Source organism: Pocillopora verrucosa, chromosome 1, assembly GCF_036669915.1.
Source record: "Pocillopora verrucosa isolate sample1 chromosome 1, ASM3666991v2, whole genome shotgun sequence".
Taxonomy (NCBI): Eukaryota; Metazoa; Cnidaria; class Anthozoa; order Scleractinia; family Pocilloporidae; genus Pocillopora; species Pocillopora verrucosa.
The window spans coordinates 28,080,595-28,098,326 of NC_089312.1; the positions used below are offsets into that span (position 1 = coordinate 28,080,595).

At 38.2% G+C, this 17,732-nt stretch overlaps 3 protein-coding genes across 5 annotated transcripts; 1 reads left to right on the forward strand and 2 right to left on the reverse strand.

The window, feature by feature from the left end:
- Nucleotides 1-5,027, forward strand: LOC131790062 (keratin-associated protein 9-1). 3 transcript variants are annotated; one of them, XM_059107241.2, is made up of 4 exons: nt 1-62; nt 1,722-1,889; nt 2,351-2,470; nt 3,144-5,027. In XM_059107241.2, the coding sequence occupies exons 2-4, from the start codon at nt 1,787-1,789 to the stop codon at nt 4,223-4,225; spliced, it is 1,305 nt and encodes a 434-aa protein (XP_058963224.2). In that variant the 5' UTR covers nt 1-62; nt 1,722-1,786; the 3' UTR covers nt 4,226-5,027. The 3 variants fall into 3 exon arrangements, with proteins under 3 accessions (XP_058963224.2, XP_058963225.2, XP_058963226.2); XM_059107242.2 differs by having other exon boundaries at nt 1,734-1,889; XM_059107243.2 differs by having other exon boundaries at nt 19-62; nt 1,713-1,889.
- Nucleotides 5,028-6,296: 1,269 nt separating this feature from the next.
- On the reverse strand, nt 6,297-12,113 carry LOC131790058 (acyloxyacyl hydrolase). Its single transcript, XM_059107235.2, has 4 exons — nt 11,214-12,113; nt 10,514-10,697; nt 8,934-9,540; nt 6,297-8,473 (listed from the first exon to the last, which is right to left on the reverse strand). Exons 1-4 carry the CDS (start codon nt 11,962-11,964, stop codon nt 8,276-8,278), a joined length of 1,740 nt encoding a protein of 579 aa, XP_058963218.1. The 5' UTR covers nt 11,965-12,113; the 3' UTR covers nt 6,297-8,275.
- Nucleotides 12,114-13,194: 1,081 nt separating this feature from the next.
- Nucleotides 13,195-14,345, reverse strand: LOC131789988 (endothelin receptor type B-like). Its single transcript, XM_059107162.2, has one exon. The coding sequence runs from the start codon at nt 14,343-14,345 to the stop codon at nt 13,203-13,205; it is 1,143 nt and encodes a 380-aa protein (XP_058963145.1). The 3' UTR covers nt 13,195-13,202.
- Nucleotides 14,346-17,732: the final 3,387 nt, after the last annotated feature.

A 17,732-nucleotide genomic window follows, 5' to 3' on the forward strand; every position in this document is an offset into this window, starting at 1 on the left:
CATCGATGACCTTTTTTATAGACAGCCAGGAAATATAAAACGCTTATGGCACTCTAGAAGAGGTAGGTTTTATCTATTCTGCTGCAATTTTTGCTTCACCTTGAATTTGCTTTTAAGTAGAAAAACAAGATGTTTCGTTAATTTCAGCGAAAAAAACCCTCTCGCTACATTGAGTGCTTAGAACTGACCACTCCAGAAATAAATGAAAATTATAGAGTTTATAAGAATAAGAATATAAATTTTTTTCCTAAGATCAGAATTTTGACTGCGAAAAAAATGTGCATGTTAAATGAAAAGTTGTGCTTTAATTAATTTGTTTTATTTTGAGCGCAAAATTGTAAATATTATCGAGGGAATAATGACTCGAAGATTGGAAGGAAAAGAAACATTGAGACGTATGGTAAATACAAAGACGCAACTAGTTTCTTTCGAGGCTTAAGGAAGAATGTCTCAGTAGAATCCTTAAAATCTAAAGTTTTAAACTTGACGGTGAAAGGGTATTTGTGAGAAACAGGTATATCGGCCGGTTAGTGTCCGAATTTCAACGCACCTCCACACTTGACAACACCACCTGTATTCAAAGCATGTCTTCACAAATTTGAATTCACTAGCGCTTAGCTTGTTCATGTTTTGTCGTCACCATCGGTCATTCACTGGTTTTGTTGTGATACATAAACATATTCCAACCCTGTCAGACCATATCTGGGGACAATGGTATCTATTGTATAATGAACCTTCTCAGATCTGATTCGAATAACCGAAAATAATGTATCGATTCTCTTGTGTTATTTTCAACATATAACACATATAACACACATATAACAGTGTTTGTAAAAAGCTCATCTTAGAAAGTCTAAAAGCGCATTATTTTCTCCACGTTGTTGCTAAGAGTCATCGAATAAAGAGCTCTGGTCTTAAGTTGATTCCTCATAAAAAAAAGTTATTGAACAATTTTTTTTTAACTTTCCTTAAATGTTCCTTTCCAATGTCTGTTTCGAAAAATACAATAAAAAAGATAGGTCACCGTGCTTGTTTAGGTGATATAATGGGCCAAACTTATCCCATTTATGCCTGTACTGGCACTAATCACGTCGCGTCATTTCATCGGTTCACGGTACATTTTGCTGCGGCTGGAAGCAAGGGCTTTTTATGCGCAGCTGAGGATGCGTAGTGCAATACTGAGGATCACTTTAAAACGGTCAAAAGAGTTTAGAATTCGCCGCTCGGGCTCAAATTGTGGGTGCAGGGTGGGGAGGGAGGACATCGACATCATAGAGACAGTTGATCTTTTTCACAACAACGACACCAAGACAGAGCTTGCTACTTCCGCACAAGCTCCAATGTTTTTTAATAGGATCTGGACTAAATTTTGTTAAAATCTAACCGGAGTAGTGCCAATGATTAAACCTTTGGAAATGGGGGTAAATGCATGGCTTCTGAGATTTAGTTTAAATATTGCCCAAATGCATGTCCTCATGTAACCTCTCTCTTCCATTCACTTCTACATTGTGAAATTCTAAGGAACCTCTGAGGAAATTCCTGGTTGAGACAGAAGCCGTTACAGACGAGCAACGTGCTCAGATATCACGTTTCTGGTAGATTAATTTAAGAAACTAAGAATTTACCGCAAGTAAGTTGTAAGTCTGCAGCCCAAGTACATTTTCTAACTTAGCAATCAGCATTACCGAATTATTATCCTTTTGATTATTAAGTCCTCTTAGGGTTATTTTCAGTATCAACACAACGCTTTGATTTCAAGATTATCAACTAACTCAAGTGCCACGAGATGCAAAGAAACTCTTACTGTATTTGGACGCTGTGCCTTCTTTCTCTGTTAATGCAAGGAGATGGAAACCCAATTCCTAAAGGAAAAGCTAAAACAGTAAGAGGTAAAATAAAATCTGAATCATTTTCTTATAAATTGTTAGGCGGCTTGTAACTGAGTCATTTGATCGACACACTCGTTTATCATGATCACCTAACTTATATTCTAAAAAAAAGAGATGTTTCCATATCAATCAAATCCTTGAAGAAGAGGCCTATCAAAGCTGATAGGAATAAAGGCAGATAGGGCCACATGATTGCTTCAGACTGGTACGCGGTACGCTACAAAAATAATTGGTGACAAACCAAGCTTTATTAATCATCATTATGATAATAAGAACGATGATAATGATGATGATGACGAAAAGTATATATATCTTATTAGACATATTGGTGTGCAGAAATAAGTATGGCTATTATTAACGACTACTCTTACCACTACGTTTGGTATGACTTTATCTTTATTTTGTCATAAAAAGAGGTGTATGTTTCGGTTAATCGCAAACCGATGAAATGTCTTTCATAGGTAAAAAGGCTCCGATGAAAAGGCAGTTTGTTTATTATCCTCAAACAGTAGCAGTCGTTAGCTACCCGTATCAGCGCAGCAATGTCGCGCACAAACAAAGACTGCAAACTACCAGAAATAGTAAGTACTTTGCAAATGATGTTTCCCTAACAAAGGAAAGTATAATTTAAACTTCACATAATCAGTTCGTTGAACTATCGTAAAAAATTTTAAATGAACCACCAAAACCAACCGGACGAAGGTTAGTATTGCATGGAATCGATGAGATTTCAAAACAAAAACATTTCAGTAAACTGTATTCAACGCAGGAAGACCCCATTGCAAGTCGCAATTGGTTTTTGTCTTACATCTACGGATTATTTGAAAAGAATTTGCAAGTCATCGAGAAAAGACAGTGATGCAAAATCAATTCGAATTTGTTTCCTCAAAATTTTCTTGAAAAAAGCTGACGAGTAGTTTTCTTGAAACTTGTGTCTGACTAGAGTAGGTCGCCATTCTTGTGGAAGACCTAAGATTAGGACTGAATTTTTCTGAAGTTAGGCCCTCACGAGAGGATATAAATGATATTAACCCTTTCTCTTGTAAAATTTCCTCTTACAATCTCATAACTTGGTGTTCTAAAGAAACGCACAAACGTAGCAAAATCTCACGCCTACTGTTCCATGATAAAGCACAACTCAAGATGATCTCCTGTTGAAAGCCTTTGTGTAATGCTTCTGTTAAATTTACTATCCCCAAATTTGAGTGAATAGGCCTTGATCTTTTCAGTGATTGTTTTTTTTATATTTATAAGAAAACTGTCAGAGGACATGTCAACAGAGATGCACTCCAGATTGTGACTTTACCTGCTGTGTAGCGACACCCAATCCTGTGTTGGCTCCACCACTTACTCCTCGCCTAACTGTTCCCGTCGTATCGTGTGCCTCCTACTGCCCGAGCACCTGTTATCCAGACTGCAGCCCTAGCTGCTGTAAGCCAAAGCCAGCTCATCCGATAGCTCCACCAATGCCACCACCCCCTCGTCCTCCTCCCATGCCACCTGCCTGTCCAACCAACTGCCCGATGTCTTGCTATCCGCAGTGTTCACAGTCATGTTGTCAACAGTCACCAGCTTATGCACAAGTTTATAAACCGTTGGCAATACCTCCTCCTATAAGGCAGTGCGCTCAAGTCGGATGTTCACAAGCTTGTTATCCCAAATGTTCATCCCAGTGTTGTGGTGCTCCCCAAATTCCCTCTGTGCAAATGCAGCCACCACCGCCTCCTCTCATTGCCCCGTCACCTGTGCCTCCGATAGTTATTCCGCTTCCACTTCCTGTCCCACAATGTCCAGCTCCTTGCCCAGCTTCCTGTCTACCATCTTGCACTCCACAGTGCTGCACAGGAGCACAGCAACAATTTCAACCTCAAACACAACCTCCTCCCATAATCATCCTGGAGCCTCCAGCCGCTCCACAGCCGTCTACGTGTCCTGCACCTTGTCCAGCATCGTGCTCCCCTCAGTGTAATCCAACTTGTTGCACTCCATCGACAATAATGGCTTCTCCTAAGCCGCCTCAATCCCCGCCTCGCCCCCCAATACGTCCATTTCAACCACCACAGGCTTCAACTTGCCCTGCACCTTGCCCAGCATCGTGTCATCCACAATGCAGCCCAACTTGTTGCTCTCCAACTGCCATGCTGGCCCCACCTCCACCTTCATTACCATCCATCCTACCTGCTCCCTTTGGGCAGACATGTCCAGGATCATGTCCCAGTTCGTGTGCACCAAGTTGCAGCACAGACTGCTGTTGCCAGCCGCGGTATGACCCTAAAGATCTCAGGGGCTTGTTTCCACTAGACTCCTCTCCGGATTGTCCAACAACTAACGACTGATCGAACTTACGACATTAATTTTAGTTCGTTTAACTCGGTCTGTAACCTGTCTGTGGTTCGGCGAAGAAAGTTATAACCGTTGGTTTTTTCAGCTTGTGAGATTTTTTTGAGGTTGCAGTGGTGGCCACCGAATAAGCGCTAATGTAATGTGCCATTCAAGACCTCGCAAAGTTAAGAGCCTTATCGACCCAGCAGTGATTGCTCGGACGTCATTTTCGTAGGAATATTCCATGCCTAATTACCTTGAGGACGTTCTGATTACTCTTGAGTGTTTGCGTTTTATGATCGGATGAGTAACGTCGAGAAGATCACAAACGCAATGACGCAGATAGCGACAAACACTGGTCCATGAGAAGATATTGAGAAAAAGATCAATTTTGTATGGGGAAATTATCAATTGAGTATCAAAAATTAATTTTGGGGTTGTATTGGTTGCACTTGACCTTATGATTAATTGGGAAATTCGTGCCACTCTTTCAAAATTGGTGTTCGTTTTGACGTTTAATGAGAAACCGCTCTTATTTCCCATTTCAGTTGGATTAAATCAAAATCATTGAAACGACTTATATTCAGTATATTTAATGTATAGGGGCCATAATTTTACGTATAGGGTATTTAATATCCCTGATTTACTTCTATCACAGTCTGCTGAAACCCAACATCGACAAGCTACTTAATAGGGCACTCAAGAAACTGAATTACCCGACGACCCTTTGGATGGACTTCTGGGGGAAAATGCCTGGCGCGTTTATATTTTTGTTTATTTTTTTAGTAGGTATAACCTTCGCGTAAATAAACTTAAAGGGGGCACGGAATGTTTGGTTGTTTATTTGCTAGTTTTTGCTCATTTTCTTTTTTTCTCCTGAAGCATCATAGTTTCGCACAGCTCAATGTACCAAATGCTTCGAGATGGTCGGTCTTAATACCAAAATGTGTTTTATCAGTCGCCTGCTCATTCGATTTACCAGATGCTACGAAAGTTTTGTCTATCTTGTTCTGGAAATCACGGCCACTCTGGAAAAAAACTTGAGAAAACATGATGTTTTTTCAAGAAACGAAAAGATATATCATACTAGCAATGTTAACAGAGTCGCCAAGACAAAAAACACAAGATTACGCTGGGTCGGACGTATTTCTGGAAATGATACTGTTTTCCTTTTTTGCTTTGTTTTTCTCTTGTTTTACAACTATGAGTAAAGAGCTCTAGCTAAAAGACACAAAGCAATTCTCTCTGAAATATAAGCATCATCATCACCTTGATCTTCAAACATCTTTCTTATCATTGCATTATGAGGGTCGACCTTTCCTAAGACATGTAGAACTTTGGACCAGTCATGGATTCTCCACAAGGCATCAACTGCCAGAGCTTCTACTTTCAAGTTCGGGTGAAAACCATCCACAGGCACAATTAACTCGTGCACTCGACCACCTTTCCTCTCTCCCATTCCAGTAAACCCCCCCCCCTCCCTCAAAAAACAAGAAAACAAATCAAGAGTTTGCACAAGAATGATTTTAAAATGAGATCTCACCTAAATCAGTTGCAAAGGAATCTGTCATTGGGAGAAGACGTCAATTTACAAATGGATCTAGTGACATGGAGTTTAAGTAGCAATATTTAATCCTTTTTTTATTTATATTTGATTTAAACTTATTTTCTTTTAAATTTAAACTTCAAGTCCAAAATTTATTTAAATCTAAGAAAATTTCCTATTTAGTTCAAATTTTTTATTTAATCTTGCTTTCCAATTTAAATTTTAACTTTTTAAAATATATTTCAATAATATCTTTATTTTTTGTAATATTTCTTTGAATTGCTTATCAAGTTTAATCTAATCCTTTTATTCATTTAAATTTAACTTTCAAAATTGTATGTAGACTTATGAATTTTTTACTTTATTCAAACTACAAAATTCTATTTAATCTTCCTGGGCAAGCTCAACCACCGTCACGTGAAGTACTTGAAAAATAACTAACCTTAAAGACCAAATTCCTAAACAAAACTTCCTGTTAAGGACTCTAAGCAAGGTCAAGGACAAACCCAAACATGATTCAGAACAATCCTAATTTTAGTAGTTCCCGGAACTTCTAAGATTAGAGAAGGCCACGCACTTCTAATTTTAGTTCATAACAATACTATTTCAGGTTGCATATAAAGTTCATGAGATTCATGTGATCGACAAGGAGGCACATGTCTGAAAATAACTGCTAGGATTTGACAAGGCCTGTACTTTCAGTTGACTGTTGAACTAGAAATAAACAATTCATGAAATTCCTTATTTGCTCTTGAACACTGCCTGAAAGCCCAAGCTCGTAGACAGAGCCTTCTTAAAAATATGTCACTAATGTAAGACCAGGCAAAATAACAGGATTTGTTAGGATAATAAGTACACAAGTACAGCTCAATTGGAAAAATTCTGAGTTGCCATTGTTGTCCGCACTCTGATGCACCACTCCTGAATCATAGACTCCATAGCGAGCAAGGCTATTGACAAGTTTATTTGCAATTTGCTTCCTGCATCACGGATAGTGCTGGGATCGTGTGAGTCAAACCCTTACACCCTAACATCAGCATTTCCTTTGGTATTGACAAGAATTCTTTAAAAAATTAAAGCTTCTTAGTTTGGGGATCATTTCCTTTATTCTCATGCTCTTAATGAATGGTGAAGCAGTATTGCTGTAACAAGAAATAAGATGCTAATCACTCTTGGGGTTTAAAGGATAAAAAAGAATATGATTGGAGCACAATGCTGACATGAAGAACATATTTTCCTGTCTTTTCAAGAGCTTGGGAGAGACAATACCTTCAGGTGCAGTATCATTTCCCTTCACCTAGCTGTGATTTTTGGGCCACAATATGATTAAATTTTCCCTTTTCAGTTCTACTGCCACAGATTACTTCATAGTTCTTAATTAAGTATGTCTTAAATGTCAACATGCTCATCATGGGGTTATCACATGCTACTACAGGCCACTGTGAGTTACATCATGATTGAGTTTAGTCCTGTGCACCTGGGTAAGAGAACATATGACCGTGAGAGCTAGGATACTCAATTTTGAGCTTGGTTGTTGAACAAAGAGTACAAAAAAAGAAAGAAATGTGTTTCCCTGTGGGAAAGACATATTTCTTCATAACATTAATTGTGAGAAATGTCAAAACCCACACTAAAAAATTCATGTAAACAACAAAATTGAAAACTGTTACATCATACTGGAAAAACAACGAGATTGCCAGCAAATAAAGTCAAACAAATTTGTTCCAAACCTTTGATTCCACAACCCTGCAAGGAACTCAAGAGGGTACAACACTGGTGGTAATTTGGTTTGGAATTGCCCTTATGAGTTTTAATGAATTTCATTTCATATTTAAATTCATCTCATATCCACTGGAGTTCACTATAATCAAGAAAGTCCCAAAAGTCTTGCAAAAATAATAAAAGTACTAATAACTATAAAAACTGAGCAAGTGACTGCGACAATTTTTCCTTTCAAATATATATTAAGAGATGAGAATGAAGGAAAATATCAATCAGGGGATTGTTGGTTGATCCAATACCAAATTCTCCAAACTGACATAATAAGATTTGAAAAAGAGAGAGTTTGCAGAGTCATAAAAATGGAAAAATAAGTCTTAGAATAACTTATTACAGATTTATTGAATAAATACCTTATGATTGAAACTAGTTTTCTTTTTGTACTCCTATTAACTTATGTAATGCAAAATATTTAAAAATAAACCCTGAAAAAGTCAAAGTTATAATATTTTAAACATGCAGTAATATTGCAGTTACCATGGTAATGCAAATCATCACTCAATGAAATAAATCATAATTTGACAATTTGAAAATTTCATGTAATTCTCCCAGCCTAAAAAGACAACTGAAAGTCATTCCAAAAACATATTTCCCCAAAGATGATGCAGCAATTATTCAATATTAAATCATTCTAATGGCCAAAATTACTCTATTGATTTCCAAATTAATCTTTAAACTTCCTATTAAGAGTTTCTAAAAAGATATACGTAAATGGTCACCTAAAAAACAGCTATCTTTCTTAGTATCCTCCTTGATCTCCAAACAAAAGTCTTATTAGATCATTGTTAGGGTTGACCTTCCCTAAGACATGTGGAACTTTGGACTCAAGAATTCTCCACAAGACATCAGCTGCCAGAGCTTCTGCTTTCAAGTTTGGGTGAAAACCATCTACAGGCTCAATTAACTCATAAACTGGGTGGCCTTTTGCTTTCCACTCCTGTTGCAGAAAATAAAGAAAGAAAGCTTAAAAATATAATCATAATTTTATAAGATCACATTAATATAAAGTGTGGAGAAAACAGTAAGTGAGAATTAGAGTCACATTGGGATCTAGTAACATGCACTTTTAACTGCTGGAGTTTCGTCATTCTATATCAAACAGAATTGCACAAAACTTTGCAGAGCCTGAGCCATTTTGCCAAGGTTGCTTTACATGTAGTCATAGAATTTGACTATGAATATGTTGAATTTGTACACAGCTGTTTCCAGAAAAATTGTCAGAAAAAAAGTGTAAAAGTGCGCATGATAACCCAGAGGTATTGGGAATAGTTTTCAGTTCCTTGACCTCAGGATTTCAGGGAAATCTGAGAAAACTTTAACTTTTCCAACAAACTCTCTTGAAACAGCTGTATAAACATTGGCACACATTTTTCATTCAGTGGATCATGCTAACATACCTTAATGACTTCTTCCAAGGGACAGTCAAAGTAGAACACATCAAAATTTTCATACTTCGAGGTTTCAGCCACATGTTTCAACACTGCACTCAACTGGGCAGCTCTTTCACTTGTTTTATTCCTGATGGTCTCATTGGAATTCATATAACCAAAGCAGGGAGACACTTGTAGACAGTTCAAGAAGTCATAAAGTTGTTCGTATGTCACATCATGCCTTAGACTTCCTATTGGGTGTATACGGTTATGGAGACTGTCATAAAGGATTCGTCCATCCACCAAACCAATCAGAATTACATGACTCCCATTTGGCAAACGCTTATCAAGACCATTCAGAGTTTCCAGGACATTTTTATGCATCTGCTCAGGAGTAGTAATGTTATTTAGACTAGGGACAGCTTGACAAACATCATTGCCTATGAGTGAGTAAAACACCAAGGCAGGCTGGTCAAGATTGGGGTCTCTAGCCATGCTTCTGATAAGTTTGGAGTTAGCTTCAAAAGACTGTGCTCCATTCTTGGCCAGATTTTGATAATCCCGATGATTGCAATGATTCCTCTCCCATAGCTTCAGATAAATTGAATCACTATGACCTCTTTCCATGGGCCACCTGCAGTATTCATTGCAAATCAAGTATAAATTTTCTGTAAAGCTAAGAACACCTAATACCAGAATGTAATTGTGTTCTGAGAGAGAAAAAAGCCAAACAGAAATGTGAACACTACACTACAAACAGGAACTAGGTTTTGGTCTTGGAATTTGTCCTTATTTGGCTTGTGACTTACATTTTTGGTTTTTGATCAATAAAGATCATGGGGCTATCAGTATCAAATCAAAGTGTTCACAGTTTTCAAGGCTTACATTGTTGCAAAACTATTGAAAGAGCACAAAAGTGCAGAGTTAGAAATCAAATACCACTCTAGATGCTTAATACTTTTAACAAATTTATTTCAGGCAGACCAGAACACAATAATCCCTGCAGCAACAACACCTTCTCTACACTATGGACATTATAGGGAGAAGTTCCATGTCAATCACCTCTAGGAGTGAAAGGGTTAATTTCTAGTACATAGAGTATATTAAAGCCTTACTGTAAACTTTTTACTAAGTCACATGATTTCTTATCTAACTTTTAATTTTGGTGGTTTAACTGACTGATGTAAACCAAAATATAATGATATATACATGTATTCTTGAGATATGGTTGAGTCAGTCTTAATATGACATTCAAATATTGTATCGGGATTGATTGACTTAACCATCAAACACTATTAGGCAGTCGTTCTAAATTTGATGAATATCAATGGAAATCAATAAACTACTGGTTTTTGTTGGTGTTTGTGGGATTCAGAGTGACTGCTCAATCAGCAGTTTCTAAGATATATATTGTTTTATTATTTAAAAGAAGTTGTACATATTTATATTTTTGGATAAAATTTATATATATCATTATTTATTAATTTTATTTGTTATATTAATTTTGTTGTAACGCGACCCCACAAGACTCTGGCTTTAAATATTCATCGTGTTTAAATTATGTTATTATTATTATCATTATTATTCTGTCATTTAAATTAATTTACCTTGATGACCTTAGGTAGCCTGTATATAATGACAACTGAGGCCAGTCCATTTCATTCTCAACAATAAAGGCAAGGTTTTCAAAAGCTTTGTCAGAAAGCAGGAGTGCTGTAAGCCATTCTGGGGGAATGTGAAAGTGGGCTGCCACTGAATCACCAAGAACAATTATGCCAAGATATCCTGCATCTGGAAAAGAAACCAGTGCATATACATCTCATGGGACTTTCTAGAGTCAGACTAGCTTATTATTATGTACATCTACTGTATCTAATTACCTACATCATGTTTCTTTCTGCCAGACACTTTTTTTTCGGCAGCTTTAAAACATTTTCCCTTTTTCCCCCTTCAAGGCTGATCATAGTTGATAAACTAAAGTCTGAAAAGAATAGCTGAAGTTGACAACATCTTACTAACATAAAACCAGTCAAACTCTGAGTGTAAGAACATTTAGGAAAAGTATTTCATGCTCACACTTCTCAGACTGAGTCCACAAGGAGTTTTGTATGAGCTGACAAAACTACTAATTCTGAAACTTGCAAAGCATGACTTAAGACCTTGACAGTGTAAAGAGTGCAGTAATTGAAAGAATAACTCCTAATCGAGTAGGAACATGAAAAAGTAGTAAATAATCACCTCATAAAAATCAACAAACTGACAAAATTCCACAGCGCAAGTCGCCATAAGAAACTTAAAGAAGTGTACCTTTACATAACAATTCTTCAAAGGGCTTCCCAAAAACAGGATCCCTGCCATGAATTCCATTGCAGTTCGAGTCGAAAACCACATCCCCTTTTCTTGGCTTGGCACCAGGATGGTTAAGATGATTTATATCATCGCAATCTTTGCCCCTCCAAGACGACCCTCTCCAAGCCTCCGTCAGGGCACTATAAGTATCGTTATCCAAATCAACCAGAGGAAAATCATTGGTGAAAACTTTGCGGAACAATTTACAAACTTCTCTAACACCCTCAAGAGTACAAGGATCGAAATTCGGCCCTTTAAAGTCATCAGGATTGGCTCTTTCGTAGGATAGTTTCGCTCCGATCTCCTTTCTCGCTCGAGTGATCCTCTCATGGAAGTCTTTTCTCGGTGGAAAGGCGTGACAGTACGGCTGACCTTTTTCCTGGTAGCACAGATCAACTGCATGGCAAATAACGTCAGCAGAAACCTCGGCTGTTATAAATTTTATGATTTTGGGAATGTAGTACTCCCCGAGCGAAAGACAGGCATTTCTGTAAAGTTCAGGTAAGACATTACACAATCGCTCGTACGAATCCACAAATGTTTCGTTGTGTACAATACTCAGCTGTTCTGTAAGAGCAACGACAGCGGTACAAGTAAGACAGCCGATTCCACCGTTGACTCCTTTCGGTAATCCGTACGCAGCTGGAGCAGGAAAAAGGATAACGAACGCAGTGATCACTGGAACAATCGTCAAGAAAGAAACAGCCATCGCGTAAGGTAAAGAGAAAATAACGAGCTGCTGTTCCTTCTGAGGCAATGCTAGTTCGTCATAGTAAGAAAATAGCACAGCTCTGCCTTTGCAGGCAAAGTTTGAGCTTGAGGATGTCCGGAAACTGAAAGGCGTTCTTGTTCTTAGCTATTCCGTCATCCACAATATCACGTGAGGCTTGGGGACAAATACAGAAGAGTGGGCTGGGCAGGGGCTGGGTAGGCTCGATGACCAGCCGCTGTTCGGGAATATGAGTCCGCGCTCCGACCGGAAACGAGAGAGCGGCAGAAGCTTACAGGCATACATGGCTGATATTTAGCGCGAATATGCGAAAAAAAAAGGAGTTAGAAAGTTAAATTAAAGTCGAGCCCAATTACATGCTTGTTTGAGAAGTGATAAATCATCATCTTAAGAAAGATGATTCGCTTGATTCTTCCTACACAGCTTGTAGTCTGCTGATGCATATTGTCTCTGGCTTAGGAAAGAAGGCATTGTTTCTCTACAAGGGAGCCAATAAGTACCAAAAAGCTGATTTTTGTATATATTTCCCAGGTTCGATTTTTAGCCATTTCTCTTCGGGAGAGGAGTGCGGGCTTATTCTTCGTACAGTGGAATCGAGCCTGTTGCCTCTTTGCCTGTCTTTTTTGCCCGACACATTCAAGGCTACATCTAATTTTCATTTCGCGCCGCTACCACGCCCAGTTAAGTTGGCACTCCTATTGTGTAACGCATGAAACAGACTTTGCGACGCAAAAACTATCATTTTACTGTAGTTTGCGAGGCTACATATCTAAATTATACGTAAAAATGTAAGCGTGATAATTCATCATTATTCGTTTAGGTTTGAGTTTTTTCAAGAAGATTCTCAATCTTCATCAATAATGTCTGTTAAAAGAGGACGTATCGGTACATAACAAACTTTATTAACGTCCTTTGTAGCAAGTCAGCGGTTGTCCCCCGGCAAACGCTACTAACAAGCAACTACTATCAAATAATGACAAGATTGAATTATTGACTATACAATCTTAACGGCACATGAACACATTAGTTGCAAATCAACAGATCTAGCATTTTGTCGTGCCGTAAGAGAAATGTAAGTGAAAATTAACTTCATACTGGGGTGGGGCAGGGTAGTTACGTTATCCGAAAGTGTGCTGCATGCTTCATCCCCAAGCCCCTATGACTATCCCCCCTTCCCTACCCCCAACAACAACGTAGGGACGAGAAACATATGGGTGTTATACTGGCGTAATCATGACGAAATTATTACTTGGTTGATCATCGACAATCAAGGAATGACGCGTACTTTTATTCGAGAACCGCCTTTTTTTCGGATGGGAAAATTCGGCTGTTTTGCGGAAAATTGAATTCCTCTCCGGATGCGGGCCAAAACAATTGAAAATATTCTTCAGCCCGCAACGATAATTTTCACTGAAAATAAAGCAAATACAAGGATTTACAGCACAGTTTGCTTGACCCATAAATGATGCAATAAAATGATATTGCAACATGTTACACGAGGATGATTTAGTTATATCCCATACAAGGAGAGAGAGGACGTTGTAGATACTAAGTGGTATCCAACAGACTGCAAAGGCAATTACAATAGCAGCGGCCAGCTTGAGTACGTTTCGCTGTCTCTTAATGTACTGTTTCTTGGCCTTGATTGAATGTTCTCCTGGAGGCCTCTGAGACTTGAGCTTGACGAGTATGATCGAATACAGTATGATCATCAGGGCAAGGGGTATATAAAGGAATACAGCCAAAACAGCTAAGAAAAAGAATAAGGGATTTGAAGATTCCCCAAACGTGTCATTCCATTTTAGGGCACATATCAATTTCCCAGGGATTTCACTGACAAGTTTAACGGCGAACAAATACGGAGAAAAAATTGTAATTGCCACGATCCAACTGGCAAACACACTGAACAGGCAAAGCTTGGGAGAGATGAGTGGAGAGCGGAGAGGAATGACCACTGCTCCAAATCGATCCACGGTGATAAGAATTAGGCTTTGAACGGACACGGCAGTTGAAACATCGTGGATTAAGGGGACCAGTTTGCACATGGCCTGGCCAAACGTTCCACCAACAAGCCAGGAGTCAGTATAAAACTCTGTCACAATAACTGGAAATGCGAAAACTGGGAGCAAAATGTCGGAGATTGCCATGTTCACGATCAAAAAGTTGATTGTTTTCCTCATGGCTTTCGCCTTGTAAACAATAATCACAATGAAAGCATTTCCAGACAGTGAAACAAAAAAAATCAAGCTATAAGCTAATGTTTTACCAATGTTTTCAGCTGATAGGTCGGTTTTGGTAAAGCAACTTGGGGACTGCATCTCTGTGTCATTACTTTCAGAAGCGTTTGAGTATGGAGACATTTTCGAAATCCTTAACTGGCTCAAGGGATATTTATCTCACAAAGTTGTTGTTTTTCTGCTCTCTTTGTGGGCAAAAGGCTCTCTCTCGGTTGAGTGCTGCAGTGAAGTGTCTCTTAATGAAATATTGAATAATCTAATGACAATAACACCCCGCAGCCATTGGTTGAGTTGGTAAATTACTTGTGCTCAAGCAGGGTCAAAGCAAACATAATTTAGTGACTTCACTAACTGTAGTTTGTGCACCTGCTATTTTTTTGGCATTTTTCTCAAGTTCCAAGGCACCTGATTAAATTCTGTAACCGCTTATTACTATCCGTCAATCATTTAAAATACCGTTTCAAACACAGCCTGAGACACCGTTTGAAGAAGGTTTAAAGATAGCAGACCGCTTATTACTAAACCATTAACCTTCATTTCCTAAGAGTGATTCTAAGACTTTTTCATTTCCTCTCGGGGAGCAGCTTTCCTTTGCAATTTCTAAATGAACACCGGTAAACACAATCACCTGGTGCCATTTAATCAACTTACACTAATTCAAGATAAAAGCCATTCTCCGTTAAAATATAATTCGCTTCAGAGGTTAGGTTTGTCGTGAAACTCTGCAAGCACGTGGTAACCAGTTTCCTCACGATTTACTTGCCAGTGTTTTCAGTTTCCGCCAAGTTCATCAACAAGAGAGTAAAAATTGATCATTGTAGTTTTAGTACCGGCGATGAGCCAGGGCTGTTTACAATTCTCATTCTTGCAATTATATAATTAGATTGCACCTTTCCAAGTGTAAATTAATATTTCTAATTAAATCAACCTTGGGCCGGACTGCAGTTATCAATCTAATCACCAAATATCTCCAAGTGACAAGGAATCAACCAATCAGATGAAACCACAAGACGCGAATTTCTTTTGGTAGACCGTGGTGATTATTTTGCAGTCAGTTTTGAGACACATCGATGAGAAGGCGCTTTAACCAACTACATAACCAGATTTTTCAGTGGAGTATCTAATTCGTGAAAAATTCCGGCCACACAGGCTCGTTCCGCGTGATTAGCGATGGGAAAACTGGGAGAAACCAGAGTTATGAGCAATTCAGCATTCGGGCACAACATGCGAATACTGGCACATACTTAATACAAAAATTCAATGCCATAACCTACTACTGGTATGCCTTAATAAAGATCGCAAACACAGGCAGGGAGTGCACAGCTCGCTTACGCACAATATGCTAACAACACATCAATCAGTCCATTGAATATTTCGCAAGGATGAACCATACTTGGGGGATTGTCATCAAAATAAATGGCTCAGAGGATATGACGAAGTGTACACTTGTTTAATAAGGAATTTAATTACAATTTGCTTCTGCCACCGCAGTCAAAGTTTTCCCCGCTGATCATCATGGCTAAGCAGGCTTGGTCGGCTCAGAAAGATCCTTGAGTATATAGGAAGCGAGGGGAAGAGAAAAAGATCGTCTGTGCTGCCAGCTGCTGAATCCGACGACTTAGGTGCATAAGCGTCTATACACATCCGGGCTCGTCTCTTTCGAGGGGATAGAGGTTTGGGAAAGGAAAAGGATGGGGCGTTAAAATCAATGTAATAAAAGGGAGAGGGATAATGTCTTTTGAACGAGAGTGCCATGGGTGATGCAAGGTTTAAATAAACATAAAAACTAATTATCAGTCGGGATCCCAGCATGGTAAGTCAAAGTTCCGTGATACCAAACAGATTGGTTTTAGAAGCTTCCCACGTGACATTCTGTAAACTGAATTGGCTGTTCCTGCTGCTGACACTGGATTGGCTTCCAACCCGGCTACTACGCAAGCTCCTCCTCTGTAGATATTTTAAGTAAATCCGTAGCATCTTTCATAAGATTGATACTCCTTAATAAAAGAGAAAAGTCCACATGGAAAAAAAAAGGCGATGACAATCAATTCTTACATTCAAAACTGAAATTTTTTTTAATCCCGTTTGGAAAGTGTAAACATGAGTCAGTTCTATTCAAGGCATTTGCACAGAGATGTTAATATTAAAAATAAGAAACAAAAAATTTTTCACCCTATGAATGTCTTCGAAGAAATTTCTTGGTATACTAAATCCATTGAACATTCTAAAATTCGCTTTTATTGTAGCAAAAAAAAATCCATTGCGTAATATTCCAATTAATTCATGATTGAAACTAAGATAAATGCTCTCTGTAAAATACTATGCGTATAACTGAAGCAGCACGCTCAGATAATTCGAATTCATTTCAAAGGAATTTCACTGAGTACTTCCAAAGCGTTTCCGAACCTGGTCAACTTAAATAACTGACGCTGATAAAAATTCAATGAAGGACTATATCCTCGCAAAATCTTGCATTCCTTGCAGATAAAAATTTCATCAATTTACGGTACGTCCGAGATACTTCTGTATGCGAGAAACATTCAGATTAAGAAATTTGAACGCATAAACTAATCCTCAATTATTAATAAACTATGCAAATGTAAAAAAAGCTATTGTCTAGTCCGTCGTAAAATTGTCTGGCCACCTGAGAAAACTGAGTAAACAAAGCCTTAATAAAATGACTCGTCTCAGATTTAACTCGCATTTGGCGAACTTTTGGCGACCAGTGATCAAATCAAATAACACCCAAACAAACAATTTTAGCTACCGATTTTCAATGAATTCTTAAAGAACAATTTTCTTTTAAGTTTCAAGACAACTTGAAGATTCAAAATAAATATTACGTACTAAAATGCGAAAGTCATACACCACAAAATTGATAAATAGGCCTGAAATGAAATTCTATCTTGTTCTTGAGTATACGTTGCCTAGCACGTGACTAAAATCTACCCAGGCGGAGATCCAAAATGACGGTGGCAGTCTTGGCTTAGTTATATCACTCAAAACTCGTTCCCGTTTGGTCTCATTTGATAAAGAGGGAATCATTAATGTTTTCATTATGACAGTACTGCCTTGATTTTCCAACATTTACAATGATAGACAGTAAATTTCACTTTTCATCCTCATTTACTTCCAACCTTTTCTTTTGAACCAGAAACAAAAATGATATACTTTAAAACACATGACATCATCCACCCTTGTCAAATGTAATAGCATGATCACTTCAGTTGTAATGCCTTCTTATCCCAACGTTACTTTATTTCTTTGCTACATTAGCGAACACTGAACTACTGCTCGTACTCTAGATATGAAAATCAACCACAAAATTCCCTAAACCAGATAACATTAAACATAATCCAAAAAATCATGTGTCAATTCACGAGTTTGCTCACAGAGCACTTTGATTTGCTTTTGTGTTAAGACAATAATACTCAATTGGGGTCAATCATCGAGTACAATACACGTTTAGGATCAGGAAGGAATGCCTACACACTGCTGCGTTCCAGAATG